This window comes from Theropithecus gelada, chromosome 16, assembly GCF_003255815.1.
Source record: "Theropithecus gelada isolate Dixy chromosome 16, Tgel_1.0, whole genome shotgun sequence".
NCBI lineage: Eukaryota > Metazoa > Chordata > Mammalia > Primates > Cercopithecidae > Theropithecus > Theropithecus gelada.
Window position 1 is genome coordinate 4,259,059 of NC_037684.1, and position 25,935 is coordinate 4,284,993.

At 47.7% G+C, this 25,935-nt stretch overlaps 2 protein-coding genes and 1 pseudogene across 2 annotated transcripts in view; 1 reads left to right on the plus strand and 2 right to left on the minus strand.

The window, feature by feature from the left end:
• The window catches only part of LOC112609247 (TBC1 domain family member 3G-like), a 368,624-nt gene that overhangs the window by 79,290 nt on the left and 263,399 nt on the right, over window positions 1-25,935 (plus strand). The window lies entirely within an intron of this gene.
• Window positions 11,173-16,182, minus strand: LOC112609187 (annotated as a pseudogene).
• On the minus strand, window positions 21,195-24,383 carry LOC112609008 (TBC1 domain family member 3B-like). Its single transcript, XM_025361263.1, has 6 exons — window positions 24,369-24,383; window positions 23,800-23,899; window positions 23,277-23,429; window positions 21,926-22,299; window positions 21,679-21,739; window positions 21,195-21,637 (listed from the first exon to the last, which is right to left on the minus strand). Exons 1-6 carry the CDS (start codon window positions 24,381-24,383, stop codon window positions 21,516-21,518), a joined length of 825 nt encoding a protein of 274 aa, XP_025217048.1. The 3' UTR covers window positions 21,195-21,515.

Here is a 25,935-nt window from a genome sequence, read left to right on the forward strand (position 1 = left end):
ATCCCAGTTACTCAGGGGGCTGAGGCAGGAGAATCACTTGAACCTGGGAAGCAGAGATTGCGGTGAGCTGAGATCGTGCCATTGCACTCTAGCCTGGGCAACAAGAGCGAAACTCAGTCTCAAAAAAAAAGAAAAAAAGAAAATTAGGTGGACATGGTGGCACGTACCTGTAATTTCAGCTACTCGAGAGACAGAAGTAGGACAATCGCTTGAACCCACGAGTGGGAGGTTGCACTGAGCTGAGATCATGCCACTGCACTTCAGCCTGGGTGACAGAGCGAGACATCATCTGAAAAAAAATGAATAAATAAAAGTATAAATATAAAATAAAATAGGATAATAGGCTGGGCGCGGTGGCTCACGCCTGTAATCCCAGCACTTTGGGAGGCCGAGGTGGGCAGATCACCTGAGGACAGGAATTTGAGAGCAGCCTGGCCAATTTGGTGAAACCTCATCTCTACTGAAAAAAAAAAAATACAAAAATTAGCCGGGCACCATGCTCAGTGCCTGTAATCCCAGCTACTAGGGAAGCTAAGGCAGGAGAATTGCTGGAACCCAGGAGACAGACATTGCAGTGAGCCAAGACAGCACCACTGCACTCCAGTCTGGGCGACAGAGCAAGACTTCATCTAAAAAAAAAAAAAAAAAAAAAAATCGGATTATAACAACTGTGAATGGAGTAATTTGTAGACTCTTGCAATTCAAGAATTTGATGTTAGCTTTCTCAACTATTTATGAACCCTAAAGGTTCATGATGCACAGTTCTGTTGAGATGGAAACCTGAACGCTGTGTGCAGTGGAGGTGGTGTTGAGGACGTCGCTTGGCGGATGAGAAAACCTCACCCATCTGACAGCAGCATTTACACCTTCAACTTCACTTTTACCTTCATATTTGCTGCTTATTGTTATTTACGTGGTAACTAGCATGAATGATTTATATATGCGCATACGTATTCTTTGTCTCTTGTGAAATATTACACCAAGCAGAAAACACCATTGTGAAGTTAGTGATGGTAAAGTAGCCCCAGACACAGCGCTCTTCAGTGGAAACATGGGAAGTTTATGGAGGAAGCTCTGTGTCATAGTGATAGCCGTAAACTTTGGAATATGCAAAGATCTTGGCGTATACCACTCACCTATACCAGGGGTTGTTTGTACGGTAGAGAATTGCATTTTGAGCTTATGAGAACTGGTAGCATTGGATTATTGCACTTTATAGCTATCACTGCATTCATGGGGTATTTTAAGATTTCATGTCAAAGCTCCATTTGTCTCAGATGGTGCAATTGTCTGCCATATTGAAATAGGTGGCAAAGCAAATATTACCCTGAAACAAGACTTTGTTTATTTTATTTATTTTATTTATTTTTTTTGAGAAGAAGTCTCACTCTGTTGCCCGGGCTGGAGTGCAGTGGCGCCATTTCGGCTCACTGCAACCTCCACCTCTCAGGTTTAAGTCGATTCTCCTGCCTCAGCCTCCTGAGTAGCTGCGATTACAGGTGCGTGCCACCACACCCAGTTGATTTTTGTGTTTTTCGTACAGACTGTGTTTCACCATGTTGGCCAGGCTGGTCTCGAACTCCTGACCTCAGGTGATCCACTTACCTTGGCTTCCCAAAATGGTGGGATTACAGGTGTGAGCCACAGCACCTGGCCAATTTTTTTTTTTTTTTTTTAGTGTACTTTAAGTTCTGGGATACATGTGCAGAATGTGCAGGGTTGTTATATGGGTATACATGTGCCATAGTGGTTTGCTGCACCTAGCAACTCATCATTTAGGTTTTAAGACCCCGCACGCATTAGGTATTTGTCCTAATGCTCTCCCTCCCCTTGCCCCCAACCCCCTGACAGGCCCCCGTGTGTGATGTTCCCCTCCCTGTGTCCATGTGTTCTCATTGTTCAACTCCCACTTATGAGTGAGAACATGCAGTGTTTGGTTTTCTGTTCCTGTGTTGGTTTGCTGAGAATGATGGTTTCCAGCTTCATCCATGTCCCTGAAAAGAATATGAACTCATTCTTTTTTATGGCTGCATAGTATTCCATGGTGTATATGTGCCACATTTTCTTTATTCGGTCTATCATTGATGAGCATTTGAGTTGGTTCCAAATCTTTGCTATTGTAAACAGTGCTGCAATATAAACATATGTGTGCATGTGTCTTTATAGTAGAATGATTTGTAATCCTGTGGATATATGCCCAGTAATGGTATTGCTTGGTCAAATGGTATTTCTGATTTTAGATCCTTGAGGAACCGTCACACTGTCTTCCACAATGGTTGAACTAATTTACACTCCCACCAACAGTGTAAACGTGTTCCTATTTCTCCACATCCTTTCCAGTACCTGTTGTTCCCTGACTTTTCAATGATCTCCATTCTAACTGGCATGAGATGGTATCTCATTGTGGTTTTGATTTGCATTTCTCTAATAACCAGTGATGATGAGCTTTTATTCATGTTTGTTGGCTGCATAAATGTCTTCTTTTAAGAAGTGTCTGTTCATATCCTTCACCCACTTTTTGATGTTTTTTTTTTTTTTTCTTGTAGATTTGTTTAAGTTCCTTGTAGATTCTGGATATTAGACCTTTGTCAGATGGATAGATTGCAAACATTTTCTCCCATTCTGTAGGTTGCCTGTTCACTCTGATGATAGTTTTTTGCTGTGCAGAAGCTCTTTAGTTTAAGTGTTTATTTTAATATTTGTGTAATAATGTCCAGTTTTATCAAGCAGAATGATCTACATAGGAGCTTTTATGCAGAACTCATTGTTCTTCACTTAGAGCTTGTTAGTCCCGTAGTAAAGTCAAATCCATCTTCAGTTGCTACGTGCCTTTGTTACACAGTTAAACTTGAGCTGGAGATGCTCTGCCATAGGGAGGAATTTTCACTCCCCAGACGTGTTTGTGTAATATAATGTATTTTTCCCCTTTCCCCTGTGGAAACTTTGTGGAAAGATTATTTCAGTGTTAACCCTGATTGATATTTTAGTAATGGAACAAGTGTCTGTTACTCCTTTATTCATTTATTTATCAAGCACTTCATGAGTGTCTTCTGAGTTCCAGACACTGCACTAGACTCTGGGGAGTCAAAGGTGAATCACACTTAGTCTCTACCCCCTGGGAATTCATTCTGGTGAGAGAAATTGTAAACAAACCATTACGATCCTATGGGATATTTTTTACAGTATGAAATGAGATACTGTATGTGAAAAACTTTGTAAGCTTTACACATTTAAGATGTTTTTTCTCCAGTGCATAGCATGATGCCTGACATATTTTAACTGCTCTTTATACCCTTGAATGAACTGGTGAAGGGCCAAGAGTTATGAGAGTATAATACTAGAGTGGAGATGGATTCGTTCTGCCTGATGGACAGGTGGGATGCGGAGGCTTCCAAGAATATCACTTTTGAACTGGACTTGGAAATATAAGTTGTTTAAGAATCGAGAAAGGAGCATCTGAGGGGGCAGCTATGAGTCATTAAAGTGCCTTGATTTAGACGAACCACATATCTACAGGCTTACACAGTTTACAAGACGCTTTTGTTTACAGTATCTCTTTTGAGCCTTATGACAGGTCCATGAGGTGAGTTCATACAACCAAGAGAAGCCTTGACCAGAATCTGGGTTCTAGGGTGTAAGAGACAGCATCTGGCGGGTTTATTCTGTACAGTTTCATGGATGTTATGATTGCTAATATTATTGTATTTCTATTATTATATTTGTGAAAGCATGGTTTTCTGAGTTACAAGTATGTGAAAGACAAATGTATACATGTAATGAAACGTACAGTTCTATTTTTATTTCTCTAAAGAAGGTTAGCTTGTATTAATACATGAGGAGTTTTTTCCAGAGGTTTCAGAAACAAGTTAGAAAATGCTTCCATAATATTTCATAGATTCTTTATGATTTAAGCAGCTTATCAGGATTTCAGTCTGTTTAAACTATTTATCTAATGAACAGTGAGTAGAAACTCTGAGCTCTACATTCTCTTGTAAGCTTTCGTTTTCTGTTATAGTTGAACAAATTTGTTGACATTTTTATTGTTTACACCAAAATGTTTGGTTAAAATGCTTTGGGGAGAAAAAATACAAGAACTTTGTTCTCATTTATAGATGACTTCCTATTTTGTATATGTTGTCTCCTGTATGTATTAAGACAGTGAAGTATTGGTGAAAGAATAGGTAAATGGAACAGAATAGGCACCCCAGAAATAGACCCATACAAATAGAGTCAGCTGATCTTTGGCAGAGGAGCAAAGGCAATTTAATGGAGAAAACATTGTCTTTTCAACAAATAGTGCTGGAACAACTAGACAACCACATGTGGAATAATGAATATAGACGCTGATCTTAACACCTTTCCCAATAATTAACTCAAAACAGGTCATAGACTTAAATGAAAAACACAAAACTAGAAAATTTCTAGAAGTTTAATAACATAGGGGAAAATCTAGGTGACCTTGGGATTGGCAATGAGTTTTTAGATGCAACACAAAAACACCATCTACAAAAGAGAAAATGAATAAGATGGACTTCATTAAAGTGAAACATGTCGGCTGTGCCAGTGACACTGTTAAGAATGAAAAGACAGGTGGGCGTTGTGGCTCACACCTGTAATCCCAGCACTTTTGGAGGCTGAGGCAAACAGATCATGAAGTCAGGAGTTCAAGACCAGCCTGGCCAACATGGTGAAACCCCATCTCTACTAAAAATACGAAAATTATCTGGGCATGGTGATGTGCACCTGTAATCCCAGCTACTCGGGAGGCTGAGGCAGAAGAATCATTTGAACCCAAGAGGCTGACATTGGTTCATGGGGTTTAAGTAAAGAAGTCATCTCTATAATATGAAAGTGCAAGGTTGGCTGGGCGGTGGCTCACATCTGTAATCCCAGGACTTTGGGAGGCCGAGGCAGGGAGATCACAAGGTCAGGAGTTCAAGACCAGCCTGGCCAACATGGTGAAACCCTGTCTCTACTAAAAACACAAAAATTAGGCCAGGCATGGTGGCTCATACCTGTAATCCCTGCACTTTGGGAGGCCGAGGCAAGTGGATCACCTGAGGTCAGGAGTTCAAGACCAGCCTGGGCAACATGGTGAAACCCCATCTCTACTAAAAATACAAAAGTTAGCTGGGCTCAGTGGCACGTGCCTGTAATCCCAGCTACTCGGGAGGCTGAGGCAGGAGAGTTGCTTGAGCCCGGGAGGCGGAGGTTGCAGTGAGCTGAGACTGCACCACTGTACTCTAGCCTGGGCGACACAGCGAGACTCCATCTCAAAAAAAAAAAAAAAGTACAAAGTTGAAGCAGCAAGTGCTGATGTAGAAACCATAGCAAGTTTTTCAGAAAATCTAACTAAGATCATTGATAAAGGCAGCTCCACTAAGCAACAGATGTTCTATGTAGAAGAAACAGCCTTTTGGTGGAAGAAGATGCCATTTAGGACTTTCCTCCTAGAAACGAGAAGTCAGCGCCTGGCTTCAAAGCTTCAAAGGACAGCTGACTCTCTTCTTAGAGGCCAGTCTAGCTGGTGACTTTAAATTGAAGCCATTGTTTGTTCACCATCCCAGAAATGCTAGAGCCCTTAAGAATTATGTTCCATCTACTCTGCCTGTGCTCTGTAAATTTAACAACAAAGCCTGGAAGACATCTGGTTACAGCATGATTTGCTGAATATTTAAAGCCCACTGTGGAGACCTACTGCTAAGAAAAAAGAATTCTTTCAAAATACTATTTCTTTTTGACAACGCACCTGGCTCCTCAAGATCTCTGGTGGAGATGCACAAGGAGAGGAATACTGTTTTCATGCCGCCAACACAACATGCATTCCGAAGCCCGTGGTTCGAGGAGGGATTTTGACTTTCAAGTCTTCTTAGTTAAGAAATACATTTTGTGAGGCTAAAGCTGCCATAGATAGTGATTCTTCTGATGGATCTGTGCAAAGTAAATGGAAAGCGTTGTGGAAAGGAGTCACCGTTCTAGATGCCATTAAGAACATTCATGAGGAGGTCAGAATAGCAACATTAACAGGAGTTTGGAAGAAATTTATTCCAACCACCCTGGATGACTTTGAGGGGCTCAAGCCTTCAGTGGAGAAAGCAACCACAGATGCGGCAGAACTCGCAAGAGAACTAGAATGAGAAGTGGAGCCTGAAGATGTGACCAAATTGCAACAATCTCATGATAAAACGTGAACAGGTAAGGAGTTGATTTTAACAGATAAGCAAAGAAAGTGGTTTCTTGAGATGGATTCCACTGGTGAAGATGATGTAAACATTGTTGAAATGACAACAAAGGATTCAGAAGCATGTAGAAATTTAGTTGATAAAGCAGCAAAGGGGTTTGAGAGAATTGACCCCAATTTTGAAAGAAGCTCTACTGGGGGCAAAATGCTATGAAACAGCATCACATGGCACAGAGAAATCTCCTCTCTAGGCCCCAGTTGTTTCTAAGTGAAGAGAATTTTAGAATCAATCTCATAGAAGTGTTGGGAGGATGAAGTTAAAACAAGTAAGACATTTAGGAGAGGACGTGGCTCATAACAAGCTCTCCATGAATATTAGCTATCTTTATTCTTAACAAAATTACCAAATTAATAGATTGTCTGCTCTGCTCATTTGCACTAAATTTAGTGGTTTATTTCATTTATTTTATCTTCATAAGGCAGTTGGTGCAAAATTAGTTTGTTGATCTGGGCAATAGAATTCTTTTTTTTTTTTTTTTTTTGAGATGGAGTGTCTCTCCATTGCCCAGGCTAGAGTGCAGCGGCACCATTTCACCTTACTGCAACCTCCATCTCCAGGTTCAAGCGATTCTCCTGCCTTAGCCTCCTGAGTAGCGGGGACTACAAGCACCCACCACCATGCCCGGCTAATTTTTCTATTTTTAGTAGAGACGGGGTTTCACCATGTTGGCCAGGATGGTCTTGATCACTTGACCTCAGGTGATCCACCTGCCTCGGCCTCCCAAAGTGCTGGAATTACAGGCATGAGCCACCACATAGGGGCAATGGGCATGTTTTTAACAGTTATTCTCCTAGCGAACATCATTTTATATTTTCTGTCTTAGCACAAACAAGCTTCAGTCTTACTGACGTGTGTTAAACTGTTCCCCCATTTATACTTCAGCTGGTTTGCGGTTTTTAATAATGTAGATACAAATGTAAGGAATATTTATATGTATATAACTTTTCACTTTTAAAACGTTGTGATAGGCCAGGCACAGTGGCTCATACCTATAATCCTAGCACTTTGGGAGACTGAGGCAGGCGCATTGCCTGAGCTAAGGAGTTCAAGACCAGCCTGGGCAACACAGTGAAACCCTGTCTCTACTAAAATATGAAAAGAATTAGCCAGACGTGGTGGCGTGCACATGTAGTCCAGCTATTCAGGAGTCTGAGGCAAAATAATTGCTGGAACCTGGGAGGCGGAGGTTGCAGTGAGCCAAGATCGCACCACCACACTTCAGCCTGGGAGACAGAGTGAGTCTCTGTCTCTTAAAAAAAAAAAAAACTGTGATAAGGTCGGGCATGGTGGCTCGTGCCTATAATCCCAGCACTTTGGGAGGCTGAGGCAGCCGGATCACCTGAGTTCAGGAGTTTGAAACCAGCCTGGCCAACATGGTGAAACTCCATCTCTACTAAGAAAAATACAAAAATTAGGGGCCGGAAGCGGTGGCTCACGCCTGTAATCCCAGCACTTTGGGAGGCCGAGACGGGCAGATCACAAGGTCAGGAGATCGAGACCATCCTGGCTAACATAGTGAAACCCCGTCTCTACTAAAAATACAAAAAATTAGCCGGGCGTGGTGGCGGGCGCCTGTAGTCCCAGCTACTCGGGAAGCTGAGGCAGGAGAATGGCGTGAACCTGGGAGGCAGAGCTTGCAGTGAGGGGAGATCGCGCCCTGCACTCCAACCTGGGTGACAAGAGAGACTCCGTCTCAAAAAGAAAAAAAAGAAAAAGAAAAATACAAAAATTAGCCAGGCATGGTGGCAGGTGCCTGTAATCCCAGCTACTCGGGAGGCTGAGGCACCAGAATAGCTTGAACCCGGGAGGCAGAGGTTGCAGTGAGTCAAGATAGTGCCACTGCACTCCAGCCTGGGCGACAGAGCAAGACTCCATCTCAAAAATAAACAAATAAATAAATAAGTAAATAAATAAATAAAATTAGCCGGGTGTAGTGGTGCATGCCTGTGGTCCCAGCTACCTGGGAGGCTGAGGTGGGAGGATCACGTGAACCTGGAGAAGTGGAGGCTGCAGTAAGCTCAGATCATGCCACTGCACTCCAGCCTGAGTGACAGAGTGAGTTCCTGTCTCAAAAAAAAAAAACAAAAAAAAACAAAAACAAAACACAAAACAAACAAACAGAAAAACCCCAAAGACAGCTTCTTCTTGCTTCTGTTGTTACATCTCCTACCTCTGACTCTGATCTTCCTGCCACCTTTTTACAGGATCTTTGTGATTACACTGGGACCACCTGTAAAATTAGGACAATCTCCCCATGCCAAAATTATTAATTTGATCACATCTGCAAAGGTCCTTCTACAACATATTCACAGTTTCCGGGGATTCGAATGGGGATGTTTCTGGGGGGTGGCCCACTGATAACCAGTGTTACAAGTTTCTTGTAAATCTTTCCAGAGATATTTTATCTATAAATAAATAAATGCAAATCCATAGCCTTCCCCCACCCACTTTTTATACAAATGGCATCATTCCATATCGGTGCTCAGAGTTCCGTCTTCCTCCTTTTCTTTTCTTTTCTTTTTAAGACTACACAGAACCTATTCTATGGAAATACTCTAATTTATTTCACCTTGTTACTGTTGGAAGACTTTTGAGCTCTTTCCAGTGCTTTGCTTTATAATCTTTTGTATTACAATGCTACAATGAATAACCTTGTTTGTAGGATGATATTCGATTTAAAATCTCGTTTTTCAGGCCGGGCATGATGGTTCATGCCTGAAATCCTGGCCCTTTGAGAGGCCAAAACAGAAGGATCACTTGAGGTGTTCAGGACCATCCCTGGCAACATATGGAGAACTCGTCTTTTCAAAAAAACTTAAAAATTAGTGGGGCATGGTGGCATACACCTATTTGGTCTCAGCTATTCAGGAGGCTGAGGTGGGAGGATCACTTGAGTCCAGGAGGTGGAGGCTGCAATGAGCCATGATCACACCCCTCACTGCACTCCAGCCTGGAGAACCCATCTCAAAATAAAATAAAATAAAATAAAGTAAAATAAAACAAAATGATCTTGTTTTTCAGAATTTGAGGGCACCATTTAAGACATTTTGAAACCTCACAGAACTTTTTTGGGGAACTTGTTGCCTTGGAGATTAACCTGCCCTGTCCCGCCCCCATGATCTGTACTTGCTCTTTCTCACTCCTGGCTTCCTTAATTCAGCCTTGTGTGTACTTGCGAGCCCATGTCCATCACGCTCTGCCTTGAATTCTAGACGCTGTGGTGTGAATATGCTTGAGTGGAGGCCGCAAGCTTCCCAGGAGGGTGTGTATTTCCAGCGTTGACTCTCATGATAGTGTGAAAGGCTCTGGGGAGAATCACAGGCCTCCACAAACAGACAAGGGGAAAAATGTTCCACAGACATGTTTCAGGGACAACAGGCTTCCCGATCCTAGGCCATGCTGGTCCATACCTGGATCAGGCTGACTCTCCTTCCCCCACACTGCGGGTGTAGACAGGGACAAGAAAGAGAAGTCAGAGACACAGAGAAACTGTGATTTCCTTGAGGTCACTAAAGTATTTAATGGCAGAGTTCAGACCTGACCTGAGGGGCAACAAAAGACACCCCCTCAAATCCATGGGGAGCAGAGTCTGTCTGAATCAGATCCCAGATTTCCTGGGGCTTTCATGGTTCCAGGTGTGTACACTGAGCTAGGACGGGTTTCCCAGGGTCCTGTGTGGTCACACAACTCAACAATACAGACCAGAAAGCAGTGGGCAGTAGGCTGAATTTGGCTGGCGGGTGTTTTCTGTTTGGCCTGCACAGTGTTTAACTTGTTATTATAGGAAATTCAAACATGCAGAGAGAATTGTACCATCAACAACACACACCGATGACTCTGCTCCAACAACGATCAACTCAGGCCTATCTTGCTTCATCCTATACCCTCCCTCGCTTACTTCCCTTCCCACCTTCAGATATGTGGAAGCAAATCCAGAGATACCATTCCATTGCAAATATTTCACTGTGTATCTCTATAATATGGGAATTTGGAGAGTTTCATTCGAGACAGGGTCTCCCTTTGTTGCCCAGGCTGGAGTGCAGTGGTGTGACTGTGGCTCACTACAGCCTCGACCTCCCAGGCTCACGTGATCCTCCCACCTCAGCCTTCCAACTAACTGGTTAAAGGTGTTCACCACCACATCTGGCTAATTTTTAAATTTTTTGTAGCGATGGGGGGGTCCCACTATGTTGCCCAGGCTGGCCTCAAACTCCTGGGCTCAAATGATTGTTTTGCCTCGGCCTCCCAGTGTGCTGGGATTATGGATGTGAGCCACTGTGCCCAGCCAGGAACTTTTACTTAATCTGTTTTGACAAAAATTTTCCTCCAAGAAATTAGAAAATGTTACAGAAAAAAAAATCCAGGTTTCTATCTCATCTTAAATATGTGGAGGCTCTGCCAATCCTGGGCCCAGATGGTAATCACTGGTTAGCGCTGAGTAGATGTTGACTTTTCAGGTGAGGGGTGTGACGTCTACTTTGCCACAGTCCCCACCACTCCCTACCTGGCCGTCTCGCCCATACACATCACCTGCCTGGCTCCTTTAGGCATTTAATTTGGGTAGGAAATTGACCTAAAGGAGATATTAGAGAAGACATTAAAAACTTGAAGAATGTGAAAATCAGCCAGGAGATAGAACTGTGCTTTAATACGGGTTATAGAACCACACTGGATATGAGGCATTTCGGAATAAACTTTGAAAACTGGAAGTACCAGTTTGTGAATTTTGCTCAGAGAGAACAAGGTGGGGGGTGGGTGACAGTGGGGAAGCATCTCCTATGTGCCAGTCTCTTCCATCACAGGCCTTTTCTCACGAAATCATCAATCACATGCAGTAGGAGAAACACCTTCCCATTTTACAGATGAGGAAACTGAGGCAAAGATAGGTGAAGTAGGCTTCCCAAGGCCACTCAGGTCATGAGCAGCAGAGCTAGGATTCAGACTTGACTCTGAAGCGATGCATCTTCACCATGGCCCATTGCTCCTTTAAAGAGCCCCGGACAGAGAATTTGACAAAGTGGTAGCCGTGGGGCCTGGGGCGGGTGGGGAAACTACGCTTGAGTTCAGGGCTGCTGAGGGCCTGAGGGAAGGAATGGAGAGCCCAGGGGCAGAAGCAGAGGCGGGGGCTGCCCCATGGCTGCAGACGGCACCTGGGAAGAGACTCTGCTGAAGGTGGCCAGGAGGGCAAAAGTCACGGTGGCCATCGTTATATGGTGGTGGTGGGGAGAGGGACATGCCTTCTTCTTGTGCCTCTCATGTGACCCTCTCGTGGAACCTGCAGACCCTTGATGGGTCCCTTTGTTCCCTTGGGCCTCCCGAGTCTCCAGCCAGGGCCCTGGGCGCTTTGCTGGGAGCTTGGCATGAGGTCCAGCAGCCCCCATTACTACCTAGTTCCTTACCAGCCCAGGGCGTCCGCCTGCCTCTTCCCTGCCTGGAAGGAAGGCCTTCAGCCTGGTGCGTTCCTGATGCAGCCTCCACCGCCTCTCAGACTCTCACACAAGCTCAGCTCCCTGTCGCGTCCTCTCAGGGCCAGGCTTCTCCTTATCACAAGCTTAGACTGTCTGAGTAACTAATTGGATTTGTGTCTGCCTCCACACGGGACCCTAAGACCCGTGGGGCTGAGACTTCATCTATGCTGGTCACAGCCCCACCCCATCCCTTCGCATGGTGCTGTCACACCCAGGCCGACCACTGACTAGCGCTGGATGGGAGCAAACGGGAGGCCGGCCACCTGACTGATGGCCCCACACCTTTTCCCTGCAGGCTGTCCCCTTTTCTGGGACTATGCAAGGGGGTCTCCAGGACACACTTCAGATCACTGTCAATGGGACTGTTCTCAGCTCCAGTGGAAGCAGATGTGTGTGTAATGGATGGAAATGTTTCACTCCAGCCTCATCCCTTAGTAAACCATTGCCTGGGAGCCTGGGTTAGTTCAAACAACAACATCCAAGCTCACGTGCCTGGCTCAGGGGAGGCCCAGTGCGTACCTAACCCATGCCACGGGACAGCACTCTGCAGGCACAACCTGCAGCCAGGGGCGCCATTAACCTGGACTCCGGAATGAATGGGGCCCTGGGAGCTGGCGGTCTAAGGAGGGAGAGGGATGGTCAGAGTTGGAGGATTATGTTCTGAGTTGAACCTTGCACACTGTGACTAAGAGTTACAAAAATCAAACCTCCTCCATTTCCCATACTGCTCTCATCCACTCTGAAGCTCTCCTTCTGCTGACGTGAAAATACTGAAAATTGACATCCAAAGTAATTTGGTCTCTTTTGATTTCAAGGCCTTTTCTGGAAACTACTAAGTCAATTCAAAATACTAACATTGTATCAGGGCAGTTTCCCACCCCCTCCTCCCTCCCAAGGTGGGCTGTCTGGGAACAGAGGGGAGCTCACATGGCTTCTCAGGGGCTGGGAGGGCTCTAGACCCTCACGCAGGCCTGGCTGACCCCTGCCGAGGAACCCCGACCAGGGGGCGCAGGGGTGTGCAGCTCTCTCCTGGCTTGGTGGGAGACCACGGGTGGCTGCCTGCTGAAGTTTGCGGGGCCCACAGAAGAGCCTCTGGTCTCACGGCTCTCTCTCGGAAGCCTCTCTGCCTCAGTCCCAGGGGACCTCTCCTTAAGACCTTCTGGGCCTTGCAGATCCCAGCTCAACCTCAGCTCGGCCACCCAGATTCTTGGTGACCTCCTCTGCCATTGCCATGCTGCTGTGGGACTTCTCTGAGAGCCTGCAGTGCCCCCAGGAGATGCCAAGGGCAGGGAGGCCCTGATCCCCGTGAACCCTGCAACGAGGGGAATCAGGACCAAGGCTCTCATCTTCCACCCCTTCCTCTCTCCCTGTCCCTCCGCCTCCCCCACCTCCCAGCACCAGGAGGGCTTCCCACTCCCATCCTGTGGAACAGACAGATCCTGCCTCAGAGGGCGCTCTCCTCTCAGGAGCTTTCTGCCTCTCCCTTCCTTGGGGCAGGAATTTCCAAAGGACTACAGGGGTGAAGCTGAAGGACTCCAAAGGAAAAAATACAAGCAGAGATATTTCTAATGCAATCTTCTCCATTTATTCATTTAATTAATTAATTGTTTTCTTTTGAGACAGGGACTCTTTTCTTTCACCCAGGCTGGAGTGCAGTGGTACGATCATAGCTCACTGCAGCCTGGAATTCCTGGGCTCAAGAGATCTTCGCATCTCAGCGCCCCAAGCAGCTGCGACTATAGGCATGCATCATGATGCCTAGCTAATTTTATATATATATGTGTGTGTATATATATGTGTGTGTGTGTATATATATGTGTGTGTGTATATATGTGTATATATGTGTGTGTGTGTATATATGTGTGTGTGCATATATGCATATATATATATATGTGTGTGTGTGTGTATATATATATGTATAAAGTAGAGATGAGATCTCGCTTTGTTGCTCAGGCTGGTCTTCCACTCCTGGGCTCAAGTGATCTGCCTGCCTCAGCCTCCCAAAGTGTGGTGATTACAGGCGTGAGCCACTGCGCCCGGACCCAATTTCACATGCTCTTTACATTTGTTCTCTTCTTTCCCACTTAGTCAGGCAAGTGCTGGCCTCCAACAAGTGTCCACTGGCACGGAAGGCTGTCTCTTCTAGGTGTGCTTAGCAACTTCCATCTTTGGTACCAATTGGTAATCACTTTCCAAGACCTATGCTTCTTGTTTGCTCATGCCAGCACTTTTCCTTAGCCATTTTCTACTTATTTTTAGAAAATCATGCTGTAAAGGCAAAATGCAATAATTGCACAAAAACACATTGGATTCAAATTAGAGAAACAAAAAGGATGCCAACCAAGCAGTCTCTGCCAGGCAGGTTCTATGCAAGATCCCAGGCAAATGCAGGGCAGAGGCGCCGAGGCCCTCCTCGGCCATGCCACAGAAGACTATTTGCTTTCCCTGGGCCTAGGTTTGCTGTGGACTTTCAGACCGGCTTCAGTGGAAACAACCTTGCCTTCCACTTCAACCCTCGGTTTGAAGACGGAGGGTACGTGGTGTGCAACACGAGGCAGAAAAGAAGATGGGGGCCCGAGGAGAGGAAGATGCACATGCCCCTCCAGAAGGGGATGCCTTTGACCTTTGCTTCCTGGTGCAGAGCTCGGATTTCAAGGTGAGCAGGAATCCCCTCCCCACCTCTCACCCACAGGACTCCCAGCCCTATCAGGTGAATGGCCTTTAAGTAATCACTTTGACATTCAGCCAGAGCGACGCCACTACACAGATAACATGACCATTTCCTTGTAAGGTGTTACCAATGGCTGCGTAGTCTCCTTCTGCACCTTCACCTGAATCTACAGGTGTGCCTGCTGCTTCTTTTACTCTGAAAATAAGAACTAGAGGAGTCATCACGTTGCTGTTTGGTGTTGTGTGTCTTTGAATTCCAAGCTCATTCCATTCCTCTGCTGTCACCATTCCTCCTCTCCAGGTCCCTGGTAACATTTATTTTTCAGCGACATTGTTCCAGCCTTTATCTAGAGTCTATTAAGGGTATAGTTTTGTAAGCACATTGCAAATTACCTCTGCAAGCAGAGTAGGTCTCTGGGCTTGAGAAGCCCGTGGGTCAGTCAGTCTGAGTATGCTTATCTGAGATAAGGATGTTCCCATCCACTCCGTATGCAACCCGAGGTCACCTCTCCTCTGCTCCCCATGAGCATTTTATGCATATTTAAGTAATACCCCTGCAGTCATAAAAAGGCACGAGATCATGTCCTTTGCAGAAACCTGGATGGAACTGGAAGCCATTATCCTCAACAAACTAATGCAGGAGCAGAAAACCAAATACCACATGTTCTCACTTATAAGTAGGAGCTGAATGATGAGAACACATGGACACAAGGGGAGAAACAACACACACCGGGGCCTGGTGGTGGAGGGAGAGCATCAGGAAGATTAGCTAACAGGTACTGGGCTTGATACCAAGATGACGAGTTGATCTGTGCAGCGAACCACAGTGGCACACGTTTACCTAGTTAACAAACCTGCACATTCTGTACAGGTATCCTGAAACTTAAAATAAAAGTTGAAGGGGCTGGGCACGGTGGCTCATGCCTATAATCCCAGCACTTTGGGAGGGGCTAGGCGGACGGATCACTTGAGGTCAGGTGATCCGTAAGCCATATATATATATAAAAAAATCCAAACATTGTTTATTACACAGGTGGACCCTGATATTCGTGATGGGCTTTTTGGTAGCACAAGCACCAGGGCCTCCAAACTTTCTGGATTTGCAATGACAGGTGTCAGCCACCAGCAGGGTCCAGTCATACTGGATGAGGACATCTTTAACCTTCTTGGAAGCCATTTCCATGTATTTCTGGTAACAGGCCACCAGGGCTTTGGAGATGGACTGACAGATAGCATAAATCTGGGTCATGTCACGCCCATAATCCCAGCACTTTGGAAGGCTGAGGCGAGTGGATCACAAGGTCAGGAGATCAAGACCATCTTGGCCAACATGGTGAAACCCCGTCTCTACTAAAATACAAAAAATTATCCAGGTATGGTGATGCGCGCCTGTAGTCCCAGCTACTCAGGATGCTGAGGCAGGGGAATCGCTTGAACCCGGGAGGCGGAGATTGCAGTGAGCCGAGATCGTGCCACTGCACTCCAGCCTGGGTGACAGAATGAGACTCCATCTCAAAAAAAAAAAAAAAAAAAAAAAAAATCTTGGCCATGTGGCCATCACCCTTCACTAGGATGTGGATGTCCACACCAGCAAATCACTCCTTGCCCAGTAGCAGAACTGGTTCCAGCAGCTTGTACCGCAGCATGCACGGTTCCATCGTCTCTAGGGGCTGCCTATTCACTTCGATGAGGCCATTGCCACATTTGCAGCCCGCCATGGCTGTGGCCATCCTCTTCCATCCAAAGACCTGCACGGACTGCAGCAGGCCCTTGGACTGCATGGCTATGGGCGTAGATAAGAGATCCTCAGCATGCAGCACCACAACTGGCAAAGCCGGTGTCGTATGTTTTAATGGGCACGTTTTATAGAACATCTGGGGAATGCCTTAGAGTTCTTCCCATTTCCTGTATTGAAATATAGCCAAAAGTTACTGGATCCATAACACACAAGGAACCAGCAAGTGATAGATTCCTCTTATTTTTCAGTGGCTTGTCTGATGCAACTACTGATTTTGGATAATTCCACTACCATTCATCCACTCATTTCACCCTCAACGTTAACACACCAAAAAAAAAAAAAAAGAAAAGAAAAAAAAAAAAAAAATCCTAATAATTTTCTTTGTCAAGAAACTTAAATCTCTCAGCTTGTTACCGGGGAAGAAGAAAAAAGGAAAGAAGGAAGGAAATTTAAAGACTGTGGGTAGTAAATGGCATTTAAACTGGGACCCTCTCAAATATAAAATAATTTTTATTTATTTATTTTTTTTTGAGACAGGGTCTTGTATCACCCAGGCTGGAGTGCAGTGGCGCCATCTCAGCTCACTACAACCTCCACCTACCGGGTTCAAGCGATTCTTCTGCCTCAGCCTCCCGAGTAGCTGGGACTACAGGCACATGCCACCACACCTGGCTAATTTTTGTATTTTTAGTAGAGACTGGGATTACAGGCGTGAGCACTTTGGGAGGCCAAGGTGGGCAGATCCCTTAAGGCTAGGAGTTCAAGACCAACCTGGCCAACGTAGTGAGGCCCCATCTCTACTAAAAATACAAACATTAGCCGGTCATGGTGGTGTTCACCTGTAATCCCAGCTACTTGGAGGCTGAGGCGTGAGAATCACTTGAGCCCGGGAGGCAGAGGCTTCAATGACCCAAGATCCAGCCTGAGCAACAGAGCAAGACTCTGTCTCAATAAATAAGTAAATAAATAAGTACTTATGCTCCTCTTTTAATGGAAATTGAAACAAGGAAAGCCTGTTCTTAGGGGAGCTGTGTTAGGCCATGTGCAGAGATTGTAAACATTCCTCTTCCTGGCAGGACGTAGGGAAATTCCTTTGCCTTAAACTTTCTGTGTTCAATTGACTTTGGATTCTTAGGGGTGTTTATCAGAATTTGTTTTAGGAAACCAGACAAGAACTTAAAAAAAAAATCTTGTATCTGACTAAGTCAGACAGAATTCTCTGCCAAGATCCTTTGCTATTTTCCATTTTTAATCCAGTCTGTTTGGAGACCCCAGGAGTTGATTTGCTGGATACACTTTCTGGGGCAAGAAGAGTCTGAGTATTTTCTCAGAACCCTGCCTACTAGTGACTACTCCAGACTGTCAATAAACTTGTGTCTTGTTTATCACATGCCATTTTTTACATTATCACATGCCATTTTTTACATATCTTGTTTATTACATACCATTTTTATGTATCAGATTGGCAAATATGAAAAGCTGGATAGCCAATCCACTGAAGACGAGGTAGAAAGAACTTGAGTACTTGATGACCAAATTTTGCTGGGAAATGAACCAACGCTGGAACTGCCTGACCTCCAGAATTCTTCTTATGTGAAAGGATACTTTTCATTATTGCTCAAGCCATTTTGAGTTGAGCGTTCAGTGGCTTGCATCAGGAAGCTTCAGGGCTAACTTGTACCTGGGGTACAGTACCTGGGGTTAGTACCAGGGCTACACGTACCTGGGGCAGCAGGTCCAGCCCAGGCAAGGGCTGCAGGGATGAAATGCCCAAAACACTGGCAGCTTGCCTGGAGCTTCTAGGAAAAGCATGATTATCCTCCTTCCAGCTTCCAGAGGACCAGGGTCCAGAGGCAATTGGATGGGTTTTGGCACTTTGGAACTGAAGAAAAGTGCCTGTTTTACACCAAGGGCTCAGCTTTTGATGTCATTCATTTAGTTACTCATTATAAGTCTGTAGACAGTGGGCAAGATATGGAAACAAACAAAGGTGTCTAATAAAACAGAGCACACCTTCTGGGTCCCCTCCCTCCTACTCTCACCAATCCCCTTTTCAGGGCCAAACCCACCCTTCTTCCCAGGGCCTGGTCCCTCTGTCTGTCTCTTTCACAGGAAGTAGAATTATACACCATCTGAGAGCCTGTACAGGGGCTGGATCAGGCCCAATGTGGATCTTGAGAACTGAATATCTTCACCCAGTTTCCCCCAATAGTCACATCTCACATTATCAGGGTATCATGTCAAAATGAGCATTTGGTATGTGTATCAGATATGTAGATGTGTGTAACCACCACTACAATCAAGATACAGAATTATTGAAACATATAAAACACTAATAAAAGAAATTAAAGAGGGCACAGATAAATGGAAAGATATCCCACGTTCATGGATTTGAAGAATTACTATTATTAAAATGTCCTTATTACCAAAAGCAATCTACAGACTTAATGTAACAATGTCGTACCAGTTTGCAAGCACTTTTACCTCCTGATAAACTCACCTATGTGTGTTCTTTAGATTCAAACATACTGCTGCTCTAGAGAGTGTGAGTATGACTGAGAAAACAGTAATTTCAAAAAGATTAAAATAAGACACCCCACTAGAATATATACAGAATTCTTATAGTCAACAATAAAACAACAAATACCCAGTTAGAATTGGACAAAGGACTTGAATAGACATTTCTCCAGAAAACATATACAAATTTCCAATAAGCACATCAGAAGATGCTAAACATCATTGTCATCAGGAAAATGCAAATCAAACCACAGTGAGATACCACTCCACACTCACTAGGATGGCTGCAGTCAGAGCAACAGATAACAAATGTTGGTCAGACACAATGATGGGAGCAATAGACACCGGGGACTCCAAAAGGAGGCGGGGCAAGGGCTGAGAAACTTTCTATTGGGTACTATGTTCACTATCTGGTGATGGGATCAATAGAAACCCAAACCCCAGCATCACACAATGTACCCTTGTAACAAACCTGTGAATGTACCCCCAATCTAAAATTAAAATGTTTTAAGTGAAATAAAAGGATTAACTGGGAAAGAAATAAAACAAGGGTTGGTGAGGGTGAGAAGAATGGAGACCTTCCTGCCCTGCTGGTGGGAATATCAAATGGTGCAGTCACTTTGGAAAATAGTCTGGCAGTTCCTCCAAAGGTGAAACACAGAGTTATGACATGACCAGCAATTCCACTCCTACGTATACACCCAAGAGAAACGGAACATATGTCCACAGAAATGTTCAGAAGAGCATTATTCAAAATAGCCAAAAAGTGGAAACAGCCTAAACGTCTATCAACTAATGAATATAAAAAAGTGTTATATGCATACAATGGAATATTATTTGGTGATGAAAAGAAAGAAGTACTGATTCATGTTACAACGTGGATGAACCTTGAAAACATTATGCTTAAGTAAAAGAAGCCTGTCAAAAAACACCTTATATTATATGATTTGCTTTGTATGAAATGTCCAGAACAGGCAAACCATAAAGTAGATTAGTGGTTGCCTAGGACTAAAAAGAAGAGGGCGGGCATGGGAGAGAGACTGCCTAAGGGGCACAACATTTCTTTTCTGGGTGATGAAAATGTTCTAAAATTCCTTATGATGATGGTCACACAGCTCTGTGAATGGAGCAAAAAGCACTAGATTGTGTCCACTTTAAATGGGTGAGTTGTATGGTATGAGAACTACTATCAGTAAAACTGTTTTATAGAATAAATAAACAAACTCCCAAACAGAGCCAGCAGCCAGACTTCTTCCTGTTTCCATGCCAGGGATCTCGCTCCTATTTGCCTTTAATCCATGTATCTTTCTGTTGACAAGAATCCACCCAGCCAGCAAACTCGTGTTTGCTCTGTGGTGACATCACCAGGAGGCACCAGGCCCTGGGCCTGACATTACTCTGCAGTCCTTGCCAACTAGATCAGAAGCCATGTGACACTGGAAAACCCATCAACCTGTCTAACCATCAGGTTCCTCCTCTGTGCATTAACAATGACATTGACGCCTGCTTTGCAGGGCACTGGGAGGGTAGAGGGAGGTGTACGCTGGAGAGCTCCCCCAAGGGCAAGGCCTGGCTCTGTGTCACTCACTGTGAGATCCTCAGAGCCCAGGGCTGGCCCAGAATGTGACCACCATTCCATCAGAGTTGGATTTGATCCGTCAGTGCTGAAGGCAGAGGATAGAGCTCAGACAGACCCCCTGTGTCCTGTCTTCTTTATCTGCCGCTTACACATCCTCACCCCTTTCACATGCACCCTGCAGAGCAGGTATTCACTGAGCTTCCACAAAATTCACTAGAGCAGCTGATGGATACTGGGGCCTGGATTCACTGTCAAAGTGTTTCTCAAAAGGTGATCTCCAGAACACCATGGAAAACTCATTTGCTGTATAAGTTTGAAAACCCCTGCCCACAGGTCTCCCCTTGTGTACGAGCAATCAGCTCTACCATTCAGCCCAGGTGTGTGTTTGCTGGACCATCTGGAGGAAGCTGAGGTGACATGAGCTGAAGGCAGAGGGTGAGTCTGAAGTGGGATCTTGGGACAGGTATGAGAAGTTAGGCAAAAATGGGATAATTCCAGCCTTAATAACCTTAGATAATAGTTCACATTATTATTTAGTTAATAGGATTGTACTCATGTTAAATTTCTTATTTTTTTTTTTTTTTAACAGATAAAGTCTCACTCTGTCACGCAGGCTGGAGTGCAGTGGTGCAGTCATGGCTCACTGCTTCCTGGAACTCATGGGCTCCAGCAGTCCTGCCTCAGCCTCCTGACTAGGTGGGACCATAGGCACATGCCACCATGCCTGGCTAATTTCTTTGACTTTTCTCTAGAGACAGGGTCCACCTGTGTTTCCCAGGCTGGTCCCAGACTTCTAGACTCAAGTGAACCTGAACCTCCCACCTCAACCTCTCAAATTGCTGGGATTACAGGTGTGAGCCACCACACCCAGTCTAAATTTCTTATGTGCCATGGAACTGCAAAACGTCATTATTAGGGGCAGCTGGATGGAAGGTGTAGGAGGCCACTGTAGTGCCTTTTCAATCTTTATATCTAAAATAATTTCAACAGGAAACATTTATTTTAAAACATGAATGTTGTTATCCTTCCATGAGTGTGAAGTACAAAGGCAGGCTCACGGTGTCGTCAGAATTCAGAACGCTGGTCGTGGGGCTGGGGGTGCTGGGAGGGGCTGGACATGGTTGGCTTTCTGATCTGGGGGCTGGTGTGTTCCATCTGTGAAGGTCTTTCGAGCTGCACACTTTCTTAATAAATTTTCATAAGTTTAACAAAAAATAAAACGAGGATGTGAAGCTTTCTTGGGTTGTTAAGCCTCGGGAAGTTATCCAGCCATGAGCCCTGCCCCAGATGCTTCTAGAAGCCTAGAGGGAACTGAGAACTTTCCAGGTAGAGGAGCAGAGGCAAGGCCCTGAGGTGGGAGCGCGCTGCTTCTCGTCACTAGCTGCGAAGGGGGTGTCCTGGTTGGAATCAGTGCTGGGTGCAGGGCTGGCTGGAAGTCCACGTCCACATGGTGGCTCAGTGCAGTGAAAGCCAATCTCACCCCCTCCGCAGGGTGTTCCACCTGCCAACAGGTGGCCAGCTGGTCCTCCTGGGATATGATACCATTGTAGGAATTGGGTGCAAGGCTCTTGTCTGTAGATAGGGTGACCTGTTGCAGTGGGATATCTCCCGACCTCTCTCAGTCCTGATGGGCCTGGGCAGGGCCTGGTGTCAGGGTCCTCACTGGCTTCCCGAGCTGGCCCTGTCCCACAGTCCCGGGGCTGTCCAGGACACTTTCAGAGGGGACACGGACCCAGCAGCTCTGTTCAAAATCATAATGGGGGAACCAAGGGCCCCCTACATCCAGGTCCATTGGGAGCCGGGGCATCGAGTTCCACTCCAGGAATCTCCAGGACCCCTGAGGGCTTCCCTGAGCTGGGGCCGGGCTGGGCACACCCTGAGTGCCCACAGGGTAGGTGTCTTCCCGGACAGTCCCACCGGGACAGGGTGTAGAAGAACGAGGTGCCCATGGCGGGGAAGCTGACCAAATGGGCCACTGGAACCAGGCTGGTGGCCCTGGAGGGGCCTGCCTGTCCCCCTTGCAGGTCTTCCTGCCATGTGAAGCCTGCACAGGCCTGGCTGCTGAGGACCCTTGCTCGGGTTTGGCTGAAAGGAAAACAGACATGGTCAGCGTCTCCAGTGAGCCCATGCAGGCCTTTCCAGGCCGGGTCCTACGTGCCTGGGTCTCTGGAGTCCTCAGGGTCTCTGTGTGGCCCCCGTGGTCTGACACTGAGGACAAGCCTGTAGTCTGCTGATCCCAGAGGGAGGGGTGTGTGCCAGCTGGCATGGGAAGCTGTCAGGGCATGACAGGTAGCTCCTGGGACTGTCCCCAGGGTTCAGACTGGCTGGGGGCTTCCTACGACACACCCTCATCCCAGGTCTGTTGGGCCAGGGATACAGCCCCCAGTGAGAACTCAGGTGGGAGGGGCCTTGGATGTCACCCAGCCCCTTGTCACCTCACATGAGGACCCGTCTCCACAGTGGTTGATTGGACCCGGACGTGGGTCACCCTCTGCCCTCCTGGGCTGCCCAGTCCATGCCAGGACTGACCATTCCCACATCTGGCTGAATTCTTCGCTCTGGCTCTCGCCTGGGGTGCTGCCTGTGCCCTCTCCCTGAATGCTCTGGGGTCAGGGACACCCGATTCCCTTGTCTCCCTGGCTCAAGGCTGGTTGTCCTGGCAACCTTGGAGGAGCGTGCAGGAGTGAGGGGCCTCTGCTGCTCTCTGAGGCTGTGGGTGCTTGCAGGGAAGGGCGGGGTTTCCCACAAATCGGTCTGGCTCCTTTAGTGTCCTTGAGGGCCCTGTGATGGGGAGACAGAGACACTGTGGAATGTGGGAGGGGGCTTGTTGGAGGGTCATGCCCACATCCTACTCCTGCGTGCACATCACATCCAGTACACACGCACTGAGCGCCTGCCCTGAGGACCGGTGGCCTCCTGTACTTTCTTAGAGTCCAGGAGGAAGAGTAGGAAGGAAAGGTGAAGAGGAAGGCCCAGGTAGTAGGGTTGCGGGTCTCAGGCACTCCCCCACTATTGACTGCCCCAGAGGGTGACATGGGAGGGGACATGGCACTGGAGCCCACCTGGGGGTGGCAGGTCCCCTTGCTTCCTTGTTAGTTTCTTCGTAGAGGCCCTAAGATGCTTGAGCACAGAGTCATCATCCAACTCCCAGGTATGGAAGAACTGGTTCCGAAACCGTGCCCACAGGCCACACCTGGATGTCTTCATGAGGCGCTCTAGGGACAGGGTGGACATCAGGTCAGGAGAATTCCCTGGGAGGGGGCACAGCTGATACCCCGTGGCCACTTCTGTCTCCCACTGGGCAGTGCAAGATCCTTTTGTGACCACCCCAGGGGCCCTGATGTGCACAGGAGGCTGTGGCTGGGGAGCGACCTGGGCAGGGAAGTGCTCACGACACTCCTAACTTTAATCTGGGCCCTGTGGGGGATGGACTTGGCGTCACTGTGCCTTGCCCAGCCCACCTGGCCAGACCTCCCTCTGGGCCAGAACAGAGGATCATGAGGACAGTGTGAGGAAGCCGCCCTCGGGTAAGTCGGCGTCTGACCCCAGGGCTCCCCAGGCCCCACTGGGCACACGTAGACTTACTCCTCTTAACTTTAAAGGCAATGCTTGTTATCGGCATCAACACCTGTTCTCCTTCCAGCAAATACACGTCCCACAGGCGCAGGATGAGCCCAAGAGAGATCTGTGGGGATAGCAGGTGTGGGAGACTGTAGCCCTTCCAGGCTGGGGCTGGTGGCTCAAGCTGAGCCCACTGGGGCTTCAGTCCCCAGAGTCAGTGACCTTCCCCAGGAGGGTTTCCTGAGCCCTGCAGGACGCTGGGTCAGACAAGGTCCCGCAGCTCCTCATGGGGACACTCACTGGAGTGGGTTTGTGGCTCCTGGAGAAAGGGGCTTGCCCAGGGCTTGAGGCTTCCCTGAGCCCTCCCAAGTCGGGTCCTGGCCCAGTCTGCCTATAAGGCTGGTCCTGAGCCCCAGTCATTGCCCTGGGATGACCCCTCTTGGGCAGAGGGTTTTGTTTGGGTGTCCTGTGGGGACCCCCATGTGGGCTGAGCCTCCTGTGGGCTGTGGGTGAGCCAGACCCCCGGGCTGGGGAAGCAGGGCACTGCAGGGCAAGGAGGGTCTCTGAGCCAGGGTCTCCCTGTGCCTTCTTACTCCATCATTCAACATCTGGAGAAGCCAGCCTAAGGAGGAATCCTGCGCGCAAAGACCTTCCTTGTCCTGATGGGAGGAACAGAGGTGCTCAGGGCCCCCTGGGCTCCCCTAAAAACTGCCCTCTTGCAGGGCCTCTGAAGACCCTTCCCCTAGTGCAGAACACTGGGCGGTGTCCAGGGCTCCCCACAACACCGGCCCCTTCCCACACTCCCGGTGGACACACTGCCCTTTGTCCTGCTCTGCGGGAGCTGGGCCCCCATCCCTGTGCCTCTGTCTCCTCCAGGGCAGGAAAGGAATCCAACTCCCAGCCCATGGAGAGCCCGATGTCCCAGGTCAGGAGCTGGCTAGACTCAGCCAGTCACCAACCCCACGAGGGGCTCCAGCCTCCATTCCTCCATCCCCACAGGAGGCATGGCCTCTGGGGAAGAACCGAGGGGACCATAAACTCACCAGACGCCACATGGTCTTGGGTTGTGACATGGGAACCACATGCTCCTGATGGTCTTGGAGCCCCTGGACTCTTCCGCCATTTGGGCTGTGGAATCCTGAGAAGCCCTCAGCCCATCATGAAATCAGAGCCTTCCCCCAAGATGTGGAGCCATCAGCAGGAAGAGCTGGGCAGCTGGAGAGGCCCCCAAACCCCAAGGCCTCCCACCCTCCCATCTGGTGACCCCACCAGGTGGCCTTTGCCCTGGGGAGGTGGGGCAGGTACATCCCCTGGAGCCTGGCTAGAGGTTTCCCTGGAGGCCTCCTGGACCAGGGTGCAAAAAGAGCAAGCCTGACTTTGAGGCCACCACATGGCGGCCAGGACAGAGTGGGTGCTGGGCTTCCTGGTCGTCTCCCGGAAGTGGGGTCGGGCCAGGGGACACGGGTTGGGGAGATGCTGCCACCTGGGCTTAATCAGCCCATTCGTGGGCACCAAGGGCAGCAGGAGCCCGGGCAGCTGGAGGGGAGGAGGACTCTCAGGGAGGGGAGAGTCAGTTGCACACAATCAGAGCCGGAGGGCGTGGCTGCAGGACACAGAGGGTGGCCACAGGGAGGATGAGATGCCCTCTGCTGATGGGGATGAAAGACATCTAACTTTGGCTTTGGGGGTCAGCCGCAGACTCCTGTGGGACCCTCAGCAAAGACATCCTAAAGACTCCCAAGGAGCTGGCGACACAAGGAAGGTGCCTTGGTTGAAATCCGAGATTACCTGGCCAGGGTGGCCATCCTAGGGTCTGGCTGCATGAGGTCCCAGGGGCAGCTGTCCACCTACCCTGCAGGGAGTGCCTCTCACTGGCCAGCAGCTGCACCAGTGCCCAGAATGCATCCTCCTCAGACAGATAAAGGAGGAACAAGGCTGCGATGTGGCTCAGGTCCCTGCAGTAGCCCGCCTCCTGCAAGAGCCAGAGTCACCGTGGAAGGACATCACCTGGGAGGACTGAGGTCACCTGGGAGGACTCATGTCATTGGAGAGGGCAGAGGTGACTGGGGAGGCTTCCTCTGAAGAAGAGGCTTCCTCAGGATGCAAATTCATTTCATGACAAGAGCCAAGTCCATCAGGCACTTCAGCACCTTGTCCAAA